Below are 17,988 nucleotides of genomic sequence, written 5' to 3'. Positions count from 1 at the left end.
TTTTGTCTTATTCATTTAATTCATCTGAGGTGGCCGCACTCTGATGCAACAGCCATTCCGCGAAATGCCTCCTGCGATGGTCCCTAGCAAATCCTAATTTAAAATGATATTTAAGGAGAATTTATATGATGGACAGCAACAAAAACAGCAGCAGCAGCAATAAAAAAACAGAGAGTTGGGCCAAAAAAAATTTGGGTTATCCATGTTAGGGTATTTACAAAATAAAATATCTTTGCAACATGCATTGAAAAGTGTTTTGTGGGGAAAGTAACGGTCTCACATTGAAAAGTTGAAAAATTAAGAGAGGGGTTAATATACTTCCTTCCCCTCCTCTCTCTTGCTTTGTTACACAAATGGGTTTTGGCAAATGGTGGACCCACCGGATCATCTGTGAATGCGCAGCATGGGCAGTAGGATGTAGGGTGTTGGTGGAGGTGCCTTGTAGAGGTGTTTTTCAAAGGGAAAAGACATTCACAACTTCACAAAAAGGGCAGAAACTTGCCATTTAAAGCAGAATTCGAAAATCCACTTGGACCACATTTGGATACCTCATGTTTTTGTATTTGGATTTGGATTTGAGTTTTGGATACAAAATACATCAATCATCTTCATGCTCATGTTTTACGAAAGAGAGAGAGAGAGAGAGAGAGAGAGAGAGAGAGAGAGAGGGAGGGACGTCTTGCTACTGCTACTGCACGATTGAGGAGCAGCGAGTGTGAAGGCACTTGCCACAAATATGGATTTCCAAATAATGTCTTACAGAATAGATTTGAAAAGCAGATCTTTTTTCATTGTTGTTGCTGATTTGGAAATCTAAGGATTTGATCAAGATCCAAATCTAAATCTTGTGGGTATCCAAACATGGCCTTGAGGAATTTGAAATTGAGAAATGCCAAAGCCAATTTCACTCTCTTGAAAGACTTGACAAATTCGTCTTAAGTAAAGCGACTACGCTCCTTGAAGCAACTCAACTTTCATTTCCATTAACCCATTGTCTCCACCGTCAATTTTTTCTCCAACAATCCAAACAATTCATTTTGGGTGCTCCAAACCATCATTTGTTGCAACTTGACGTAGATAAGGTTTGTCTAGAAAGGCTTCTCCATAGGATGATCCTGACCCATTGATCTGTTGAGGTTTCTATATTGTGCCATTCATTTTAAACCACCTCAAATCGGAGGGTTAGGATCATCCTATGAAGAAGATTTTTTGGGCACAATGTATCTATGTCAGGGCCCAAGAAATGAATGGTCTTTATCATCGAAATCATGTGTGCCGCACTTGTTTTTTTGGGGCTGCACATGCAAGCACGTGCGCGCACCATATAATTTCTCATAGTTAAGATGAAGGAGAAATTATATGGTGACTGACCGTGTGGCAACAAGGGCATACGGAGAAAAAACCTGCCACCCTTAAGTTTTGATCCAAGGAAGAGTAAAAAAGAGGGCTTTTGTTGGATAAAAATCAAGGGATGGGGGTTTTCTCTCTCCGACCTTTACATGTAAATTTTTGGGCGAAGAATATTTGGGCCCAGTGGAGATCTCCATTTTTTAAAATTTTTAATGGTACAGTGGAGATTTCAATAGTCAGAAATTGCACTAAATTCCATGATTAAGCATGCTGCAAATGGGTCTTGGACGAAATAATTTCTGATCATTTGGGTCTATATTTAGAGGGACTTACAATTTATGATAATATCCGTCAACATAAACCATAACCATTCTCTCTAAACTCTAAACTATGGAAATAAAAAAAATCCCAATGAGAAAATGTTATTCCAACAGAAATGTTTTTCTCCCAATCCAAACAGGACCAAAACAAATACACAGCTTTCTTCTTCTTGAAAAGCTAATAATATTTCTCGAACAACAAGAAGAAAACAAACACTTCAATCAATAGTATTCCATCAGTAAACAAAGGGGAAAATGGCTTTCCTCGACTTAGGATACTCCTCCCCAAACTTCTCTACATACCACTTCCGATGCCCTTCTGCTCTCGGAACCAAATTCGCACAAGTATACAAAAAAAACCCTAACCCTACCCAAGACCAAGTCATCACAGCCCATCCAAACCACTCCACAGCCTCCCCCAAATAATTAGGGCAGCTCACCCATTCAAATAACCCTCCCTTAGGTATTCTGTAGGACCCACCCCCTCTCAGCTCCATCAACTTCCGATCCGACCACACATTCACCCCCATACCGATCAAAAAAACCACCACTCCCACCCAAAACCGCCGATCAATATTCGCCCGCTCATCAAAATCCGCGTAGTGAGAAACCCATCGAGACTGGAGATAGGTATTGAGAAGATTAAATGCGAAGGCCGTGAGAGCGATGGAGATGGGAAAACTGGTAGTGGGTTTGGTTTTGCGGCGGCGGAGGAAGAGGAGGGTTGGGTAGATGACGGTGCGGTGGAAGTAGTGGAGGAGGAAGAAGGAGATTAGGGTTAGGGCAAAAGGGTGGGAATGGTTTTTGCCTAAGGGGAAGAGGAGGAGGGTTAGAAAGAGGGTTGGGCTTTCCATGAGGAACCAAGCGAATGGGGCCGGGAGAGATGGGCCCCAGCCGGATCGGAAATGCTTTCCATATGGGGCTTGGATGAATTGGAGGGAGATGAAGGTGAGAGGTGTGATGAGGTAGAGGAAGAGGAGAGAGAATGTGAAGAGAGATTGGTCTGGAGAGGATGGGGTTGTTGAAGCCATGAGATATGAGTTATGAGTTGGGAAGGAAAAGAGAAGAGGAGAATGTGGAAATGAGCACCGTTTAAGAATGATATTCCTCTTGTTTTATGGGGAGCTAAAAAATGGACAGATTTGTGCCGCCATCCAATTTAAGCTCCATAAATCGTAGGGTTGGGATGGGCCCATCAAATGAATGGTTTGCATCACCCAAACAAGGTGGGACCCCGCTGTTTTTGTGGGAAAAAGATGATGGGCGGCAGAAACACTTTTCACCTACGGACTGGAAACATTTTTCTTCTGCACTAACCCTTTCATGTTAATAAATTTATAATAGTGTGCAAAGAATTGAGGAGTGCCGTTATCAAACAAGTGCCAAAAACCAGTTCTAGCTAAGGGTTGAGCAAGGTATGTCTGCAAGTGAAGTAGAATGTAAGTACCAGTTCTAGCTAAGGGTTGAGCAAGGTATGTCTGCAAGTGAAGTAGAATGTAAGTACAGAATAGAAGTAAAAATCCAATAATCATGGGAGGAAACTCTATTATTTGGAGTAATTCTTGGCAGACAAAGTAAATAAATCATGCGGCAACCAAACGTCTCTGGGAAAGAAGAAATGGCATCATTAAGGTCAAGAAATTATTTTTTTCCATGGAATGTTAGTTAATTTTGGGATGACTAATGAGAGAGGGATCGGAGGGGCACGGGGAGAGAATTGAGAGGGCATGAGAAGAGAGTGAGAATTGGATAAAAATAGGGAAATGAAAAGCTGTACTCTAAATTGGATAATATGCTAGGGACCATCGCAGAAGGCATTTCACGGATCGGCTGTTGCATGAGAGTGCAGCCACATAGGCACCAATTTTGTCTTATTCATTTAATTCATCTGAGGTGGCTGCACTCTCATGCAACAGCCGTTCCGTGAAATGCCTCCTGCGATGGTCCCTAGCTAATCCCGATTTGAAGTTATATTTAAGGAGAATTTATACGACGGACAGCAACAGCAGCAGCAGTAGCAATAAAAAAACAGAGAGTTGGACCCAAAATGTTTTTGGGTTATCCATGTTAGAGTATTTACAAAATAAGATGTCTTTGTTTTGTGGGAAAAGTAAGGGCAATAATATTCCCCCCCCCCCCCCCCCCCCCATTACGCATGCGTCCCCCTTAAAATGATGCAATTTGACGTCAAATCAGGTTATAAGGGGGGCACATGCGTAATGCAAGGGAGTGAAAATATCATCTCCCAAAAGTAACGGTCTCTGAAAAGTCGAAAAATTAAGAGAGGGGTTAAGATACTTCCTTCCCCTTCTCTCTCTTGCTTTGTTACATAAATGGGTTTCGGCAACTGGTGGACCCACCGTATCATCCGTGAATGCGCGGCATGTAACGGTCAGATTTCACCGATCTGTAAAGGTGCCTTGTAGAGGTGCTTTTCAAAGGGAAAAGACACCCACGACTTTATAAAAAGGGCAGAAGCTTGCATTTAAAGCTGAAGTCGAAAATCCAGTTGGACCACATTTAAATACCTATTGTTTTCTTATTTGGATTTGAGTTTTTGATACAAAATACATCAATCATCATCAGGGACGTCTTGTTGTTGCAGCACGGTCAAGGAGCAGGGAGTTGCCACAAATATGGATTTTCAAATAATGTCTTGCATAATAGATTTGAAAATCATATCTTTTTCACCGTTGTAGCTGATTTGGAAATTTAAGGATTTGATCCAGATCCGAATCTCAATTGCCAAATGTGACAAATCCAAATCTAAACCTTGTGGGCATCCAAACATGGCCTTGAGGAATTTGAAATTGAGAAATTTCAAAGCCAATTTCACTCTATTGAAAGACTGTACAAATTCATCTTAAGTAAAGCGACTATGCGCCTTGAAGCAACTCAACTTTCATTTCCATTAACCCATTGTCTCCACCATCAATTTTTTCTCCAACGTAGATAAGGTGTGCCTAGAAAAGCTTCTCCATAAGATGATCCTAACCCTTTGATCTGTTGAGGTTTCTATATTGTGCCATCCATTTTAAGCCTCCTCAAATCGGAGGGTTTGGATCATCCTATGAAGAAGATTTATCATCGAAATAATGTGTCAAGGCCCAAGAAATGAATGGTCTTTATCATCGAAATAATGTGTGCCCCACTTTTTCTTTTTTTTCTTGGCCTGCACGTGCATACACAGCCGCGCACCATATAATTTCTCGTAGCTAAGATAAAGAGTCCTAGTCCAAGTTAGAAGATGTGGCAGTTTCTCTTTTAGGGGATTTGCTAGGGACCATCACACAAGGCATTTCGTGGAAGGGCTGTTGCATGGGAGAATTTGGGGTGAAGGATATTTGGGCGAAGATCTTTTGGGCCCACTGGAGATTTCCATTTTTTTTAATGGTTCAGTGGAGATTTCCATAGTCAGTAATTGCACTAAATTCCATGATTTTGCTTGCTGCAAATGGGTCATGACGAAATAATTTCTAATCATTTGGGTCTGGATTTAGTGAGACTTATAATTTATGATAATATCCGTCCAAATTAACCATAACCATTTCTCTCTCAACAATGGAAATTATAAAAAGGAAAATGTTAACAGCACTACTGTATTTTGATGGGGGCACTCCTCACTTTATTCAAAGTAAGGTATGGCCCGCACCATAGGATGATCCAAACCGTCCATTAGATGGGCCACAGTTTGAATAGGTTGTGCCCCCAAAATTATTTCCATAGTTTGATCCTAACCCTCTGATCTAATGGAAGGCAGAGCCTATTTAGGCTGTGGCCCATCTAACGGACGGTTTAGATCATCGTATGTTGCAGGCCATAGTATGTTGCGGGCCATACTATACTTTTAAAAAAGTGAGGAGTGCACGATAACATTTCCCTGAAAAAAAACTAAAGGGCAAATGATTAAAAAAATGCAAAGTTTATGCTAAATTGTGAATAAAGGGTAGTGATTTGAAATTTATAAAAAAAGTGTTGTCAAGTGAGAGAAGAAGGCTTTTAGGACAAATATACTCCTCCTACCTCTTTTTTCTCTCCACCTTTTTGTACTTATCCTTATGCACTTATTACCTTCTCACCTACCACCTTCTTCTTCCTCAAGACTTTTCTAACGTGGAAAACTCCATGGAAGGGTTTTGAAGGTTGCATTTTACAACAAGGTTTAGTAATCATGAAGGTTTATTCATGATAAACTTATCGAATGAGTGTTACAAAATGCAAAGAAAATGAATTTTGAGCTCAAAACTGAATTTTGTTGTTTTCCCCATTTTCAAGATAAATCCATTTTCTTTGTATTTTTTTATTCTAAAACATCAAAATCAAGCTTCAATTTATGGTTGCTTGCATGACACTAAGATCACAATCTATATCCCTATTATCCTTCGAATTTTTACTCAATTTGAAAATAAAAATCTTTGGAATTATCCCTATTCTACTGGCTTCCGTCGGAAGTCCGAAAAAAACTTCGGACTTCCGAATGGAAGCCAGTATACATAACCAAAATATTGCTTCCATTCGGAAGTCCGAAGGTTTGTTCGGACTTCCGAGTCGAACTTCCGACGGAAGACAGTCAAACTTTGTAGTTCGGTAATTGTCATATGTTAGTGCATCCTTTTGGTATTTTTTTCGTAATTTTAATAATTTGCTTCCATTTTTTCATAATTTTTCATTTAAAACTTAGTACTTCAGCCACAAATCCGTAATGATTACTATTTTTTGCAAGTAATGATTACTATTTTTTGCAATTATGCTTTTGCTAGCCACCTTTGCACCCATATTACTTCTGCCAATCTTTGCATTAAAGGATGGGCCACAAGCCGAGAAGTTGCCTCGGCAAAGGTGGCTAGCAAATTCCCATACAAAAAAAAGGGAAATGTTATCCACACTATTGTATTTTGATGAGGGCACTCCTCATTTAATTAAAAGTACGGTATGGCCCCCCATAGGATGATCCAAAGAGTCAATTAGATGAGCCACAGCCTAAATTGGTTGTGTCCCAAAAATCATTTTCATAGGTTGATCCTAACCCTCCGATCTATAGAGGGTTAGGACCAACCCTCTAACATTCTAATCAGAGGGTTAGGATAAACCTACGGAAATGCTTTTTGGGGCACAACCTATTTAGGCTGTGGCCCATCTAATGGACGGTTTTGATCATCCTATGGTGCGGGCCATACCGTACTTTTAATAAAGTGAGGAGTGTCTTCATCAAAATACGGTAGTGCAGATAATATTTCCCAAAAACATCTTAAAAAATACGGCAAAAATCCGGGTGACACGCAGGTCGACCCAGCCCGTACGGGCCCGGCATGAGAACCACATTTTCTACCCCGGAACCACTAGGGAACCAAATTTTATACCTCGGAACCACTAAGGAACCACATTTTATACCCCGGAACCACTAGGGAACCACATTTTATACCCCGGAACCACTAGAGAACCACATTGTATATGCCGGAACCACTAGGGAACCATATTTTATACCTCGGAACCACTACAGAACCACATTTTATACCCCATAACCATTACGGAACCACATTTTATACCTCGGAACCACTATGGAACCACATTTTATACCTCGGAACCACTAGGGAACCACATTTTATACCCTCGAACCACTACCGAACAACATTTTATGCCTTGGAACCACTAGTGAACCACATTTTCTACCCCGGAACCACTAGGGAAACACATTTTATACCTCGGAACCACTAAGGAACCATATTTTCTACTCCGGAACCACTAGGGAACCACATTTTCTACTCCATGACCACTAGGGAACCATATTTTCTACCCCGGAACCACTAGGGAACCACATTTTATACCCCAGAACTACTAGAGAACCATATTTTATACCCCGGAACCATTACGGAACCACATTTTATACGCTGAAAATACTAGGGAACCACATTTTCTACCCCGGAACCACTATGGAACCACATTTTATACCCCGGAACCACTACGGAACCACATTTTATACCTCGGAACCATTAGGGAACCACATTTTATACCCCAAAACCACTAGGGAACCACATTTTCTACTCTGGAACCACTATGGAACCACATTTTATACCCCGGAACCACTACGGAACCACATTTTATACCTCGGAACCACCAAGGAACTACATTTTATACCCCAAAACCACTAGGGAACCACATTTTTTACCCCAAAACCACTAGGGAATCACATTTTCTACTCCGGAACCACTATGGAACCACATTTTATACCCCGGAACCACTACGGAACCACATTTTATACCTCGGAACCACTAGGGAACCACATTTTATACCTCGGAACCACTACGGAAACACATTCTACACTCCGGAACCACTACGGAACCACATTTTATACCATGGAACCACTAGGGAACCACATTTTATACCCCGGAACTACTAGGGAACCATATGTTATACCCTGTAACCATTACGGAACCACATTTTATACGCCGGAAACACTAGGGAACCACATTTTCTACCCCGGAACCACTATGGAACCACATTTTATACTCTGGAACCACTACGGAACCACATTTTATACCTCAAAATCACTAGGGAACCACATTTTATACCCCAAAACCACTAGGGAACCACATTTTCTACTCGGGAACCACTAGGGAACCACATTTTATACCCCGGAACCACTAGGGAACCACATTTTATACCCCGGAACCACTAGGGAACCACATTTTATACCTCGGAACCACTACGGAAACACATTCTATACTCCGGAACCACTACGGAATCACATTTTATACCTCGGAACCACTAGAGAACCACATTTTATACCCCAGAACTACTAGGGAACCATATGTTATACACCGGAACCATTACGGAACCACATTTATACGCCGGAAACACTAGGAAACCACATTTTCTACCCCGGAACTACTATGGAACCACATTTTTATACCCCGGAACCACTACGGAACCACATTTTATACCTCGGAACCACTAAGGGAACCACATTTTATACCCCAAACCTACTAGGGAACCACATTTTCTATTCCGGAACCACTAGGGAACCACATTTTATACCCCGGAACTACTAGGGAACCACATTTTCTACCCCGGAACCACTAGGGAACCACATTTTCTACCCCGGAACCACTAGGGAACCACATTTTATACCCTACAACCACTATGGAACCACATTTGATACCTCGTAACCACTAGGGAACCACATTTTATACCCCCCAACCACTACGGAACTACATTTCTTTTAAAACCCAAGAAAACAATGAAAACAATTATATAACCTAGAACAAGTTGGGTAATTTCTCTGTTTTTTTCAACACAAAACAATGAAAACTTTGATAAAATGTTAAAACCCAACAAAACTGAAAACCTTCATAAAATGTTAAAACCCAACAAAATATGAAAACCTTCATAAACTGTTAAACCCTATTCAAGTAGAGGAGCATAGACCTACTTGGAGCTACGTTTATCACCGAAGTTCAAATTTCTCACAAGTAATGCTGTTTTTTTTAACAAAATACAATGGGATTGGAGCTTCCAAACGATGCCAATGGCTGCACTGGGTGTTTTTCACGTTGGATGGATGAGGAAGAAGAAAGAAAAACGTGAACATAGGGAATAGAGAATAAAAAATGGTGGGAAAATGAAAGTGGGGGGTATATTTGTCCTAAAACTCATTCTCTCTCACCTGACAGCCCTTATTTTACAAAATTAAAATATCTACCTTTTATTCACAATTTAGCATAAACTTTGCATTTTCTTAATAATTTGCCCAAAACTAAACTATGATAATTAAAAAAAAAAAAAAAAATTCAATTCCTAATGAGAAATTAATATTTTTCCCAACAGAAATGTTTTTCTCCCAATCCAAACAGTTCCAAAACAAATACACAGCTTTCTGCCTTTCTCCTTCCATGAATAGCTAATAATATACTTGTCAACAATAAAACAAACACTTTTCAATCAGTAGTATCCATCAGTAAAGAAAGGGAAAAATGGCTTTCCTCGACTGAGGATACTCCTCCCCAAACTTCTCTACATACCACTTCCGATGCCCTTCTGCTCTCGGAACCAAATTCGCACAAGTATACAAAAAAAACCCTAACCCTACCCAAGACCAAGTCATCACAGCCCACCCAAACCACTCCAAAACCTCCCCCAAATAATTAGGGCAACTCACCCATTCAAATAACCCTCCCTTAGGTATCCTGTACGACCCACCCCCTCTCAGCTCCATCAACTTCCGATCCGACCACACATTCACCCCCATACCGATCAAAAAAACCACCAACCCCACCAAAAACCGCCAATCAATATTCGCCCCCTTATCAAGATAAAGAGTCCTATTCCTAGTTAGAAGATGTGGCAGTTTCTCTTTTAGGGGATTTGCTAGGGATCATCACACAAGTTGCATGAGAGAATTTGGGGCGAAGGATATTTGGGCGAAGAACTTTTGGGCCCAGTGGAGATCTCCATTTTTTTAAATTTTTAATGGTACAGTGGAGTTTTCAATAGTCAGAAATTGCACTAAATTCCATGATTAAGCATGCTGCAAATGGGTGTTGGACGAAATAATTTCTGATCATTTGGGTCTATATTTAGAGGGACTTACAATTTATGATAATATCCGTCAACATAAACCATAACCATTCTCTCTAAACTCTAAACTATGGAAATAAAAAAAAATCCCAATGAGAAAATGTTATTCCAACAGAAATGTTTTTCTCCCAATCCAAACAGGACCAAAACAAATACACAGCTTTCTTCTTCTTGAAAAGCTAATAATATTTCTCGAACAACAAGAAGAAAACAAACACTTTCAATCAATAGTATTCCATCAGTAAACAAAGGGGAAAATGGCTTTCCTCGACTTAGGATACTCCTCCCCAAACTTCTCTACATACCACTTCCGATGCCCTTCTGCTCTCGGAACCAAATTCGCACAAGTATACAAAAAAAACCCTAACCCTACCCAAGACCAAGTCATCACAGCCCATCCAAACCACTCCACAGCCTCCCCCAAATAATTAGGGCAGCTCACCCATTCAAATAACCCTCCCTTAGGTATTCTGTAGGACCCACCCCCTCTCAGCTCCATCAACTTCCGATCCGACCACACATTCACCCCCATACCGATCAAAAAAACCACCACTCCCACCCAAAACCGCCGATCAATATTCGCCCCCTCATCAAAATCCGCGTAGTGAGAAACCCATCGAGACTGGAGATAGGTATTGAGAAGATTAAATGCGAAGGCCGTGAGAGCGATGGAGATGGGAAAACTGGTAGTGGGTTTGGTTTTGCGGCGGCGGAGGAAGAGGAGGGTTGGGTAGATGACGGTGCGGTGGAAGTAGTGGAGGAGGAAGAAGGAGATTAGGGTTAGGGCAAAAGGGTGGGAATGGTTTTTGCCTAAGGGGAAGAGGAGGAGGGTTAGAAAGAGGGTTGGGCTTTCCATGAGGAACCAAGCGAATGGGGCCGGGAGAGATGGGCCCCAGCCGGATCGGAAATGCTTTCCATATGGGGCTTGGATGAATTGGAGGGAGATGAAGGTGAGAGGTGTGATGAGGTAGAGGAAGAGGAGAGAGAATGTGAAGAGAGATTGGTCTGGAGAGGATGGGGTTGTTGAAGCCATGAGATATGAGTTATGAGTTGGGAAGGAAAAGAGGAGAGGAGAATGTGGAAATGAGCACCGTTTAAGAATGATATTCCTCTTGTTTTATGGGGAGCTAAAAAATGGACAGATTTGTGCCGCCATCCAATTTAAGCTCCATAAATCGTAGGGTTGGGATGGGCCCATCAAATGAATGGTTTGCATCACCCAAACAAGGTGGGACCCCGCTGTTTTTGTGGGAAAAAGATGATGGGCGGCAGAAACACTTTTCACCTACGGACTGGAAACATTTTTCTTCTGCACTAACCCTTTCATGTTAATAAATTTATAATAGTGTGCAAAGAATTGAGGAGTGCCGTTATCAAACAAGTGCCAAAAACCAGTTCTAGCTAAGGGTTGAGCAAGGTATGTCTGCAAGTGAAGTAGAATGTAAGTACCAGTTCTAGCTAAGGGTTGAGCAAGGTATGTCTGCAAGTGAAGTAGAATGTAAGTACAGAATAGAAGTAAAAATCCAATAATCATGGGAGGAAACTCTATTATTTGGAGTAATTCTTGGCAGACAAAGTAAATAAATCATGCGGCAACCAAACGTCTCTGGGAAAGAAGAAATGGCATCATTAAGGTCAAGAAATTATTTTTTTCCATGGAATGTTAGTTAATTTTGGGATGACTAATGAGAGAGGGATCGGAGGGGCACGGGGAGAGAATTGAGAGGGCATGAGAAGAGAGTGAGAATTGGATAAAAATAGGGAAATGAAAAGCTGTACTCTAAATTGGATAATATGCTAGGGACCATCGCAGAAGGCATTTCACGGATCGGCTGTTGCATGAGAGTGCAGCCACATAGGCACCAATTTTGTCTTATTCATTTAATTCATCTGAGGTGGCTGCACTCTCATGCAACAGCCGTTCCGTGAAATGCCTCCTGCGATGGTCCCTAGCTAATCCCGATTTGAAGTTATATTTAAGGAGAATTTATACGACGGACAGCAACAGCAGCAGCAGTAGCAATAAAAAAACAGAGAGTTGGACCCAAAATGTTTTTGGGTTATCCATGTTAGAGTATTTACAAAATAAGATGTCTTTGTTTTGTGGCGCATTCCTCCCCCGCCCAACCACCCACCCACCCACCCCCCCCCCCCCCCCACCCCCCCCCCCCCACCGCATTACGCATGCGTCCCCCCTTAAAATGATGCAATTTGACGTCATCAAATCAGGATATAAGGGGGGCACATGCGTAATGCAAGGGAGTGAAAATATCATCTCCCAAAAGTAACGATCTCTGAAAAGTCGAAAAATTAAGAGAGGGGTTAAGATACTTCCTTCCCCTTCTCTCTCTTGCTTTGTTACATAAATGGGTTTCGGCAACTGGTGGACCCACCGTATCATCCGTGAATGCGCGGCATGTAACGGTCAGATTTCACCGATCTGTAAAAGTGCCTTGTAGAGGTGCTTTTCAAAGGGAAAAGACACCCACGACTTTATAAGAAGGGCAGAAACTTGCATTTAAAGCTGAATTCGAAAATCCAGTTGGACCACATTTAAATACCTATTGTTTTCTTATTTGGATTTGGATTTGAGTTTTTGATACAAAATACATCAATCATCATCAGGGACGTCTTGTTGTTGCAGCACGGTCAAGGAGCAGCGAGTGTGAAGGTAGTTGCCACAAATATGGATTTTCAAATAATGTCTTGCATAATAGATTTGAAAATCATATCTTTTTCACCGTTGTAGCTGATTTGGAAATTTAAGGATTTGATCCAGATCCGAATCTTAATTGCCAAATGTGACAAATCCAAATCTAAACCTTGTGGGTATCCAAACATGGCCTTGAGGAATTTGAAATTGAGAAATTTCAAAGCCAATTTCACTCTATTGAAAGACTGTACAAATTCATCTTAAGTAAAGCGACTATGCGCCTTGAAGCAACTCAACTTTCATTTCCATTAACCCATTGTCTCCACAGTCAATTTTTTCTCCAACGTAGATAAGGTGTGCCTTGAAAAGCTTCTCCATAGGATGATCCTAACCCTTTGATCTGTTGAGGTTTCTATATTGTGCCATCCATTTTAAACCTCCTCAAATCGGAGGGTTTGGATCATCCTATGAAGAAGATTTATCATCGAAATAATGTGTGCCCCACTTTTTCTTTTTTTTTTTCTTGGCCTGCACGTGCATACAGAGCCGCGCACCATATAATTTCTCGTAGCTAAGATAAAGAGTCCTAGTCCAAGTTAGAAGATGTGGCAGTTTCTCTTTTAGGGGATTTGCTAGGGACCATCACACAAGGCATTTCGTGGAAGGGCTGTTGCATGGGAGAATTTGGGGTGAAGGATATTTGGGCGAAGATCTTTTGGGCCCACTGGAGATTTCCATTTTTTTTAATGGTTCAGTGGAGATTTCCATAGTCAGAAATTGCACTAAATTCCATGATTTTGCTTGCTGCAAATGGGTCATGACGAAATAATTTCTCATCATTTGGGTCTGGATTTAGAGAGACTTATAATTTATGATAATATCCGTCCAAATTAATCATAACCATTTCTCTATGAACAATGGAAATTAAAAAAAGGAAAATGTTAACAGCACTACTGTATTTTGATGAGGGCACTCCTCACTTTATTCAAAGTAAGGTATGGCCCGCACCATAGGATGATCCAAACCGTCCATTAGATGGGCCACATTTTGAATAGGTTGTGCCCCCAAAATTATTTCCATAGGTTGATCCTAACCCTCTGATCTATAGAGGGTTAGGATCAACCTATGGAAGGCAGAGCCTATTTAGGTTGTGGCCCATCTAATGGACGGTTTAGATCATCGTATGTTGCAGGCCATAGTATGTTGCGGGCCATACTGTACTTTTAAAAAAGTGAGGAGTGCACGATAACATTTCCCTGAAAAAAAAATTAAAGGGCAAATGATTAAAAAAATGCAAAGTTTATGCTAAATTGTGAATAAAGGGTAGTGATTTGAAATTTATAAAAAAAGTGTTGTCAAGTGAGAGAAGAAGGCTTTTAGGACAAATATACCCCTCCTACCTCTTTTTTCTCTCCACCTTTTTGTACTTATCCTTATACACTTATTACCTTCTCACCTACCACCTTCTTCTTCCTCAAGACTTTTCTAACGTGGAAAACTCCATGGAAGGGTTTCGAAGGTTGCCTTTTACAACAAGGTTTGGTAATCATGAGGGTTTATTCATGATAAACTTATCGAATGAGTGTTACAAAATGCAAAGAAAATGAATTTTGAGCTTAAAACTGAATTTTGTTATTTTCTCCATTTTCAAGATAAATCCATTTTCTTTGTATTTTTTTATTCTAAAACATCAAAATCAAGCTTCAATTTATGGTTGCTTGCATGACACTAAGATCACAATCTATATCCCTATTATCCTTCGAATTTTTACTCAATTTGAAAATAAAAATCTTTGGAATTATCCCTATTCTACTGGCTTCCGTCGGAAGTCCGAAAAAAACTTCGGACTTCCGAATGGAAGCCAGTATACATAACCAAAATATTGGTTCCATTCGGAAGTCCGAAGGTTTGTTCGGACTTCCGACGGAAGACAGTCAAACTTTGTAGTTCGGTAATTGTCATATGTTAGTGCATCCTTTTGGTATTTTTTTCGTAATTTTAATACTTTGCTTCCATTTTTTCATAATTTTCATTTAAAACTTAGCACTTCAGGCACAAATCCTTAATGCTTACTATTTTTTGCAAGTAATGATTACTATTTTTTGCAATTATGCTTTTGCTAGCCACCTTTGCACCCATATTACTTCTGCCAATCTTTGCATCAAAGGATGGGCCACAAGCCAAGAAGTTGCCTCGGCAAAGGTGGCTAGCAAATTCCCATACAAAAAAGGGAAATGTTATCCACACTACTGTATTTTGATGAGGGCACTCCTCATTTAATTAAAAGTACGGTATGGCCCCCCATAGGATGATCCAAAGCGTCAATTAGATGGGCCACAGCCTAAATTGGTTGTGTCCCAAAAATCATTTTCATAGGTTGATCCTAACCCTCCGATCTATAGAGGGTTAGGACCAACCCTCTAACATTCTAATCAGAGGGTTAGGATAAACCTACGGAAATGCTTTTTGGGGCACAACCTATTTAGGTTGTGGCCCATCTAATGGACGGTTTGGATCATCCTATGGTGCGGGCCATACCGTACTTTTAATAAAGTGAGGAGTGTCCTCATCAAAATACGGTAGTGCAGATAACATTTCCCAAAAACATCTTAAAAAATACGGCAAAAATCCGGGTGACACGCGGGTCGACCCAGCCCGTACGGGCCCGGCATGAGAACCACATTTTCTACCCCGGAACCACTAGGGAACCAAATTTTATACCTCGGAACCACTAAGGAACTATATTTTATACCCCGGAACCACTAGGGAACCACATTTTCTACCCCGGAACCACTAGAGAACCACATTGTATACGCCGGAACCACTAGGGAATCACATTTTATATCCTCGAACCACTACCGAACCACATTTTATGCCTCGGAACCACTAGTGAACCACATTTTCTACCCCGGAACCACTAGGGAAACACATTTTATACATCAGAACCACTAAGGAACCATATTTTCTACTCCGGAACCACTAGGGAACCACATTTTCTACTCCAGGACCACTAGGGAACCATATTTTCTACCCCGGAACCACTAGAGAACCACATTTTATACCCCGGAACCACTAGGGAACCACATTTTATACCCCGAAACTACTAGGGAACCATATTTTATACCCCGGAACCATTACGGAACCACATTTTATACGCCGGAAATACTAGGGAACCACATTTTCTACCCCGGAACCACTATGGAACCACATTTTATATCCCGGAACCACTACGGAACCACATTTTATACCTCGGAACCACTAGGGAACCACATTTTATACCTCAAAACCACTAGGGAACCACATTTTCTACTCCGGAACCACATTTTATACCCCGGAACCACTACGGAACCACATTTTATACCTCGGAACCACTAGGGAACCACATTTTATACCCCAAAACCACTAGGGAACCACATTTTTTACCCCAAAACCACTAGGGAACCACATTTTCTACTCCGGAACCACTATGGAACCACATTTTATACCCCGGAACTACTACGGAACCACATTTTATACCCCAAAACCACTAGGGAACCACATTTTCTACTCCGGAACTACTAGGGAACCACATTTTATACCTCGGAACCACTAGGGAACCACATTTTATACCTCGGAACCACTACGGTAACACATTCTATACTCCGGAACCACTACGGAACCACATTTTATACCCCGGAACCACTAGGGAACCACATTTTATACCCCGGAACTACTAGGGAACCATATGTTATACCCTGTAACTATTACGGAACCACATTTTATACGCTAGAACACTAGGGAACCACATTTTCTACCCCGGAACCACTATGGAACCACATTTTATACTCCGGAACCACTACGGAACCACATTTTATACCTCGGAATCACTAGGGAACCACATTTTATACCCCAGAACCACTAGGGAACCACATTTTATACCCCAGAACCACTAGGGAACCACATTTTATACCCCGGAACTACTAGGGAACCACATTTTATACCTCGGAACCACTACAGAAACACATTCTATACTCCGGAACCACTACGGAACCACATTTTATACCCCGGAACCACTAGAGAACCACATTTTATTCCCCAGAACTACTAGGGAACCATATGTTATACACCGGAACCATTACGGAACCACATTTATACGCCGGAAACACTAGGAAACCACATTTTCTACCCCGGAACTACTATGGAACCACATTTTTATACCCCGGAACCACTATGGAACCATATTTTATCCCTCAGAACCACTAGGGAACCACATTTTATACCCCAAAACCACTAGGGAACCACATTTTCTACTCCGGAACCACTAGGGAACCATATTTTATACCCCGGAACCACTAGGGAACCACATTTTCTACCCCGGAACTACTAGGGAACCACATTTTCTACCCCGGAACCACTAGGGAACCACATTTTATACCCCACAACCACTATGGAACCACATTTTATACCTCGTAACCACTAGGGAACCACATTTTATACCCCCCAACTACTGTGGAACCACATTTCTTTTAAAACCCAAGAAAACAATGAAAACAATTATATAACCTAGAACAAGTTGGGTAATTTCTCTGTTTTTTTCAACACAAAACAATGAAAACTTTGATAAAATGTTAAAACCCAACAAAACTGAAAACCTTCATAAAATGTTAAAACCCAACAAAATATGAAAACCTTCATAAACTGTTAAACCCTATTCAAGTAGAGGAGCATAGACCTACTTGGAGCTACGTTTATCACCGAAGTTCAAATTTCTCACAAGTATTGCTGTTTTTTTTAACAAAATACAATGGGATTGGAGCTTCCAAACGATGCCAATGGCTGCACTGGGTGTTTTTCACGTTGGATGGATGAGGAAGAAGAAAGAAAAACGTGAACATAGGGAATAGGGAATAAAAAATTGTGGGAAAATGAAAGTGGGGGGGGGGGGGGTATATTTGTCCTAAAACTCATTCTCTCTCACTTGACAGCCCTTATTTTACAAAATTAAAATATCTACCTTTTATTCACAATTTAGCATAAACTTTGCATTTTCTTAATAATTTGCCCAAAACTAAACTATGATAATTTTAAAAAAATAAAAAAAATTCAATTCCT

General features: G+C 40.8%; 2 protein-coding genes across 2 annotated transcripts; both read right to left on the bottom strand.

The window, feature by feature from the left end:
* Positions 1-1,772: 1,772 nt before the first annotated feature.
* Positions 1,773-2,767, bottom strand: LOC143851112 (steroid 5-alpha-reductase DET2-like). The gene has a single exon (XM_077360440.1). It carries the CDS (start codon positions 2,699-2,701, stop codon positions 1,907-1,909), a length of 795 nt encoding a protein of 264 aa, XP_077216555.1. The 5' UTR covers positions 2,702-2,767; the 3' UTR covers positions 1,773-1,906.
* A 7,440-nt stretch (positions 2,768-10,207) lies between these two features.
* LOC143850936 (steroid 5-alpha-reductase DET2-like) lies at positions 10,208-11,381 on the bottom strand. The gene has a single exon (XM_077360224.1). It carries the CDS (start codon positions 11,275-11,277, stop codon positions 10,483-10,485), a length of 795 nt encoding a protein of 264 aa, XP_077216339.1. The 5' UTR covers positions 11,278-11,381; the 3' UTR covers positions 10,208-10,482.
* Positions 11,382-17,988: the final 6,607 nt, after the last annotated feature.

This window comes from Tasmannia lanceolata, unplaced genomic scaffold (assembly GCF_043159265.1).
Source record: "Tasmannia lanceolata isolate RefF3 unplaced genomic scaffold, GAP_Taslan_0.1 ptg000018l, whole genome shotgun sequence".
NCBI classification, from domain to species: domain Eukaryota; kingdom Viridiplantae; phylum Streptophyta; class Magnoliopsida; order Canellales; family Winteraceae; genus Tasmannia; species Tasmannia lanceolata.
This window is presented reverse-complemented; position numbering and strand designations above follow the sequence as displayed.